At 41.2% G+C, this 7485-nt stretch overlaps 1 protein-coding gene across 2 annotated transcripts in view; it reads left to right on the top strand.

Moving 5' to 3' along the window:
• The first annotated feature begins 3004 nt into the window (after positions 1–3004).
• The window catches only part of LOC103271546 (glomulin), a 25338-nt gene continuing 20857 nt past the window's right edge, over positions 3005–7485 (top strand). Inside the window, exons 1-2 of one of the 2 annotated variants that reach the window (XM_021717728.1) lie at positions 3005–3210; positions 5455–5508. In XM_021717728.1, the coding sequence (XP_021573403.1) occupies positions 3059–3210; positions 5455–5508 (206 nt within the window). In that variant the 5' untranslated portion in view covers positions 3005–3058. The remainder of the gene's footprint in view (positions 3211–5454; positions 5509–7485) is intronic. The other variant, XM_021717733.1, reaches the window with a different exon arrangement.

Below are 7485 nucleotides of genomic sequence, written 5' to 3' on the forward strand. Positions count from 1 at the left end.
CAACCCTGTAATCTCTGGTTACATATGACGATGTTTAAAAAGGCTACCCTTCTGTGGAAAAAAACACATGTGGCATTGCTGAATAAAGAAATGAGCCTCATAATCACAAGGACATTTGGAACTAGGGTGCAGTAAACTTTTTGCCTTGTAGCTCTAACAAGAACGTGTGGCTTTGAAAATCAGTACAGCAGTATAAATTTAGCATCTGGTAGCTAAGTAGTAGTCTCTTGTGACTGAGGATAATTTCCGTGCTTCCCTTTTGTGTTATGAAATGACTAATGGAACCATCTGGGATCAGCAGATTGTAACTCCCCAAAGGCTGGAAAAGTCTTCTTTGGCTCTGTAATTCCCCACAGTGTCAGACCCAGTGCCTGGCACGTAAGTGTTTATTGAAGGAAAGAATGAGTTTGTAGACAGTCAGTATTCATTCCGCTTTAGCTTTGTCATTTATTCCCTTTTAACTTCTAGAGGGTAGTTTGTTGTACCTTAGCTTTCTTATGCTTTTTTGTGGAGCAGCTTAATAAATATTTGACATAGGTCTTGTTATTTTCTAGGTAAGGAAACGGAGGCTTCAAGAGGTTAGGTAACTTACCCAGTGTCACACAGCTAGTAGGTGGTAGAGCCAAACTCAAAGTGAATTCCAGTGGATTCTCTAGTATACTAGAATTAGAAATGGCATAAGAAGCAGAGGGGTGACCCTGTGTTTCCTGAGCTGACAGCTTGATTTAGCTCTGTGGTCCTATCCACCCATGCAAGCATGCTTCTCTCTCATAACATGAGAACCCACGTGACCTGAGACACCAGCACTGTTTTCTCAAGACCTGCTGATCAGTGTTCTTCCAGCCCACTCTGTCTAGGTAGACAGGGGACAGTGGAACATTGTTCCTGGGGTGTTATTCCTCTGAGTAGTTATGTCCTTTCATTTCATATTATTTGTAGGTCTCATATTTTAGATTGCTCTCAAATATCTCTGAAGCACTTTAAAAAAAAAACTGTGGTAAATGGCATACAGCATAAAATGTACCATTTTAACATTTTAAAACATACAGTTCTGTGGCATTTAAGAACATTCACATTTTTGTGCAACCATCACCACTGTATGCATCTCCAGAACTTTTTCATCTTTCTCCCTGAAAGTCCATATCTGTCAAACCCCAACTTCCCATTCTCCCTTTCCATCATTCTCTGGCAACCACCGTTCTACTTTCTGTCTCTATGTCTGAAGTATTTTAGAACATATTTTTGCCGGGCTTGGTGGCTCAGCCTGTGAGCCTCCCGCGCTTTGGGAGGCTGAGGTGAGTGTCTTGCCTGAGCCTGCGGGTTCGAGACCCACCTGGGCAACTTGGCGAGATCTCATCTCTACAATAAATAAAAAATTAGCCAGGTATGGTAGCACGCACCTGTAGTTCCAGTTACTTGGAAGGCTGAGGCGGAAGGATCGCCGGAGCCCAGCAAGTCGAGGCTGTGGTGGCTGGGGGCGGCCACTGCACTCCAGTCTGGATGACAGAGTGAGACTCCAACTAAAAAAAAACTCAAAAAACAATTTTTTTAGTGTAAAAAATATTTTATTTTGTTTACTTCAGACTCCTCCATCTGCTGTCAGGTCACTTGACAGTCAACAAAACTTGTATATGTGCTTCTAGTTATGATTCTGAATTGATTTTGAAACATCCAATATATAAATGCTCATGTAAAATATGGTTTTGCCATTGGCTTCTGTATCCGTTTTCTTTTTCTTTTTGAGTCGGAGTCTCACTGTTGCCCAGGCTGGAGTACAGTGGCAAGCTCATGGCCAACACAGCTTCGACCTGCTGGGCTCACGTGATTCTTCCACCTCAGCCTTCCAAGTAGCTGAAACCATAGGCATGTGCCACCACGCCTGGCTAATTTTTTTTTTTATTTATTGTAGAGATGAAGTCTTGCCAAGTTGCCCAGGCTGGTCTCGAACCTGTGGGCTCAGGCAGTCCTCTCGCCTCAGCCTCCCAAAGTGCTGGGATTATAGGCATGAACCACTGCACCGACTGTAAATTAGTTTTCTGTTACTGTGTAACAAATTTCCACAGATTTAGCAGTTTAAAACAACACACCCTTGTTATCTGTCATTTTCTGTGGATCCATAGTCTGGCCACAGCTTAACTGAGTCCTCTGCTTAGGATTTCACCAGGCCGCAGCTCAGTTGTTGACTAGGCAGGCAGTCTTATCAGACGCCACTTCCAGGTTTCCTCAGTTTGTTGATAGAATTCATCTTGAAGCTATAGGACTGAGTCCCTGGTTTGTTTGTTTGTTTGTTTGAGATAGGGTCTTACTCTTGTTCAGGCTGGAGTGCAGTGGTGTGATCATAGCTCACTGTAACCTAAAACTCCTGGTCTTAAATGATCCTTCTGCCTCAACCTCCCAAGTAGCTAGGACTAAAGGTGTGCGCTACCACGCCTGGCTAATATTTTTGTAGAGACAGGGTTTCATTGTGTTGCCCAGGATGGTCTTTAAGTCCTGTCCTCAAGTGATCCTCCCATCTCTGTGAGGTGCTAGGTTTACAGGCAAGAGCCACCAGGCCTGGCCTCTATTTTCTTGCTGGCTGTCAGCCAGGGACTGCTTTCAGCTTCTAGAGGCTGCCTGTAGTCGCTTGCTACATAGTTCTGTCCATAGACCCTCCTGTAACATGGCAGCTTAATTTTTTAAAGCCTGCAAAGGTGAGTTTCTGACTTTGAGGGAGTGCCTAGACCACCTTTAAAACTCTCCACCTGATTAAGTTCATCCTGTCCAGGATAGTCTCCTTTCTGAATAACTCAAAATCAACTTATTTAGGACCTTAATGTGCAAGAATCCTTTTACTTTTGACAGATGACAAAATCATGGTAAAGACATCTTTGTTGTATTCTGTTAGTTAAAAGCAAGTCTGCAGGCCCCACCCACACTCAAGGGGAGTGAAGACACTCTCCTTGGTGTGAATATGGATGTGAATATCGGGTGGGAAGCACCTTAGAGTCTGTCTTTTCTAGCTTCCTTTTTTTCCATTTCACAGGGTTTTTTATCAGCAGTTGGATATCCTTTACCCAAAATGATTTTTAAACATGGAAGGAAAAAGAGGAATTGGGATTACCTTGAATTTGAGGAAGAAGAAGACAAGCAATTAGTCGACTCAATGGCTTCTCTGGCATATCTAGTATTTGTACAGGGCATCAGTATTGATCAGCTTCCAATGGTCTTAAGGTAAGAGTTAGAGTTTGGTTTATTCATGTATTCTAAAAGGAATTTCAGCAAATTCTCATTTACCTAATGTCCAACATGCATATTAACATACTAACATTTAAAATAAATTTGAAACAAAGTCTGTTTTTATTCTAAATGATACTGGCTATAACCTATTAAAGCCATTAATAATCAAGTAATAAGAAGGAGGGTTGTTGAAATAGATGTAAGAAAATGATGGGGACAAGAGTCAGAACGTGTTTGGCTAAGCTTGGTTTTCAAGCTATTGGGATCACCCTGGGCTACAAGGGAAGGGAGTTGGCTGGTAACCAAGGGTGCTGTCATCTTTTCTCTGGATTATTGCTATACTCTTCCCTTTTACTCTAACACACTCTTAACACACTAGAAAGTAAAGCCTTATAAGTAAGCCTTAACTTATACTTGCTCTAAGTATAAAGTCTAAAGACCCTTCTTTGTGACTCTTGAGACAAACGTATGCATGATCTGGTCCCTGCTTGACTGACCTGATTTGTCTCCCACCACCCTTCTGCTTGTTTACTATGCTCCATTAACAGTCCTTCTTTTGGTTTCTTGTTAACTTTGTTATGAACTTTTCTGCTGTTGGGCCATTGTATATGTTTAGAACTATCTTTGGCCTGTTGGCCTGAGATGTCTTTTTTTTGAGTCAGAGTCTCACTCTGTCACTCAGGCTGGAGTGCAGTGGCACACTCATGGCCATCACAGCCTCGACCTGCTGGGCTCAGGCGATCCTTCTGCCTCAGCTTTCCAAGTAGCAGGAACTATAGATATGTGTTACCACACCTGGCTAATTTTTTTATTTATTATAGAAACAAGGTCTAGCCAAGTTGCCCAGGCTGGTCTTGAACCCGTGGGCTCAGGCAGTCCTCTCACCTCTGCCTCCCAAAGTGCTGGGATTATAGGCATGAGCCACCGTACCTGGCCCTGAGATGTCTTTCTAAGGAAAGCCTTTACTCACCACCAAATTTAGGTTGAATCCTCCCATGACTTTGACTTCTTTTCCCATAAAATTTATCAAAACTATTTAAAAATAAATTTATAAATTTATAATGTAATACCTTCTGGTATGGTAATAAAAGATTTCATATTTGTCTCACAGGCATTGGGTGTATTTGTGTGTTTGTACATTTATATACACCTTAGGGGTATGTTTGTATGTAAATATTGGAATAATGACCACCATTTGCAGGTTCACCATGTATGAACCATTGTGCTAATGGCCTTATATGCATTATATACTCTTTTCCAATAGCCTTATGAAATAGAGCATTATCTTATTTTACAGATCAAAATAACAGGCTTTGACAAGTTAAGCTATTGCACAGCATTATGTAGCTGCTTTCTGTCACAGGTGGAACTGAAGCAATTCTCCCTGACGCCAGAACCTGTTCTCTAAAGCATCACATTCTGCCACCAGAATAACATATACAGTGTATGCGTCTTAGTTTGCTAAAGCTTCCATAACAAAGCACTACACTGGGTGATTAAAATAACAGAAATATAGCCGGGCTCTGTGGCTCAGCCTGTAATCCCACTCTTTGGGAGGTCGAGGTGAGTGGATTGCCTGAGCCCGCGGGTTCGAGACCCGCCTGAGCAACTTGGCGAGACCTCATCTCTACAATAAATCAAAAAATTACCCGGGTGTGGTAGCGTGCGCCTGTAGTTCCAGCTACTTGGAAGGCTGAGGCGGAAAGATTGCCAGAGCCCAGCAGGTTGAGGCTGCGGTGGCTGGGAATGTGCCCCTGCACTCCAGTCCGGGCGACAGAGTGAGACTCCAACTCAAAACAAAAACAACAACAACATAAAATAACAGAAATATGTTATCTCATGGTGCTGGCAGCTAGAGGTCTGAGATCACGGTGTCTCAGAAGGTTGGTCCTTCTGAGGGCTATAAGGGAGAGTTCTCCCATGCCTCTCCCCTGGCTTCTGGTGATCTACTCCCAATCTTTGATGCTCTTTGGCCTGTAGATACATTACTCTTTTCTCTGCCTGTGTGTTCATATGGCATTCTCCCTGTGTGCATGTCTGTGTCCAAAGTTCTCTTTATAAGGACACCAGTCATGCTGGATTAGGGTCTACCATAATGATTTCCCTTTAAATGAATTGCCCCATGTCACCAAATAAGGTCATATTCTGAGGCAATGGAGGCTAGGACTCCAACATAGCTCTTTGGGGGAAACACAATTCAACTCTTAACAATATGTATTTGTTTTGCTTCTATTTCAGCCCATTGTACCTTCTGCAGTTTAATATGGGGCATATTGAAGTCTTTTTGCAAAGGTAAGATCATTCAGGTGGTATCCTAGGATTAAATAGTGCTAAAATAGTCCTTGTCAAGATCAGAGGAGACTGCCTTCTCTTTGCCAGGCCATAATTAACTGGTTATTTTACAAAACAGTGAAGTAAATATTTGTGAGCGAGACTATGAGTCAAAGAGGTTTACAGCAGTCTCTTTTATTTTAAACCCAAGATAATACTAAGATTTTTGTCTTATAAGGAGTTTTCCAGTCATCTGTGTCAGAGCTTTCTTCCTTTATTTCAAAAGTTAGTAAATTAAAATACCTCTAGCCCAGTACAGCCCCTTCCACCTAAGGAGGGACAGTCGGCATGAAGTTTATCCATGTTTTTCCTTCATGGACACAGTTTGTGAACTTTATCAAAGGAAGGCGGGCCGGGCTTGATGGCTCAGCCTGGAATCCCAGCACTTTGGGAGGCTGAGGCAAGTGGATTGCCTGAGCCCATGTGTTCAAGACCAGCCCAGACAACCTGGTGAGACCTTGTCTCTACATTAAATCAAAAAATTAACTGGGCATGGTAGTATATGCCTATAGTTCCGGCTACTTGGAAGGCTGAGGCAGAAGGATTGCTGGAGCCCAGCAAGTCGATGCTGGGGTGACAATGAGTGTGCCACTGCACTCTAGCCTGGGCGACAGAGTGAGATTCCAACTTAAAAAAAAAAAAAAAAAAGAAAGGCAATGTTTTGACCCCACCTTTTGTAACTTAGGTTATTGATAGTGATATAATTCGACTCCCCAGCATTTCTCATTTGAGGTGCTGAAAAACTGGACTTTCTCTTAAAAAATAAAAAAAAGAAAAGAAATTACGAAGTAGTAAGTACACATAATTTTTTCAGATAGCAATTTAAGAATTTTGCAGAACTCTCTATGCTTTGTTTTCTTTCCCCATAACATGTTTAAGTTATCCTTTGAGCTCGACCAGGGCCCTGCAGTACTACCCTCAGGAACACAAGTTATGGTTATTAATCCCATCTCTTCCCAGGTAAAGGAAAATTTGTAGCATGGCAAATGTTCAAAGCCTCAGCATACAAGACAGGAATTTCAAGGGTCTCCTGGCACAAGTAGTTATTAACTCTGTAAATTTGCTGTATTGTGTATGTCTTAATTATTTTATGTTCATTTCACTTAGTTTCTCTTATTCATACAACATAGTATGTATTGGTTTGAATCTAAGTTCTATATTCTTGAGATTTCCAAATAGTTTAGTCATTGAGCTTTTAACACTTTTAACTCCTTGCATGGTTAGAATAGCCCAAGATATTCTTTGCCATAGAACTTAAGTATTTAGTTAATAATGATTATAAACCTTAAAAGAAAAAGTATTACCCCAAGCAGGAGCATGCAGTTCTTTTTTGAATAAAAATAACTGAAAAGATTTTATAGAACAATAAGCTGGAATATATAGTGTTATATCAGGTATAATTAATTTCTTAGTACTTGCTATTTAAGATCTATTGATTTGATACCAGGAAGTAAGTCCTGAGTATCTTAATTTTGGTCAGGTTTAGATGTCATGGTCAAATCAAAAGATAGATCAAAAGATGGATTAGGAATTTGACTAAGTTCTTAAACAGAATTTCTTTAATAATATGCATTGAGATATATATATAATACTATTATTATATTATATATATATATTATTTTTGAGAGAGAGAGTCTCACTATGTTGCCCAGACTGGAATGCAGTGGTGTAATCGTAGCTCACTATGGCTTTGATCTCCTGGGCACAAGTGAGCCTCCTGCCTCAACCTCCTGAGTAGCTAGGACCATGGGTGCACACCATCATGCCCAGCTAATTTTTTTATTTTTGTAGATATGAGGTCTTTCTATTTTGTCTAGGCACGTCTGAACTCCTGGGCTGAAGCAATCCTCCTGCCTTGGCCTCTCAAAGTGCTGGGATTATAGGCGTGAGCCACCATACCAGGCCAATATGCATTTTAAAAGTCTCAAAAGCTGGCTC

This window comes from Carlito syrichta, unplaced genomic scaffold, assembly GCF_000164805.1.
Source record: "Carlito syrichta isolate Samal-C Ts95f unplaced genomic scaffold, Tarsius_syrichta-2.0.1 Scaffold109693, whole genome shotgun sequence".
NCBI lineage: Eukaryota > Metazoa > Chordata > Mammalia > Primates > Tarsiidae > Carlito > Carlito syrichta.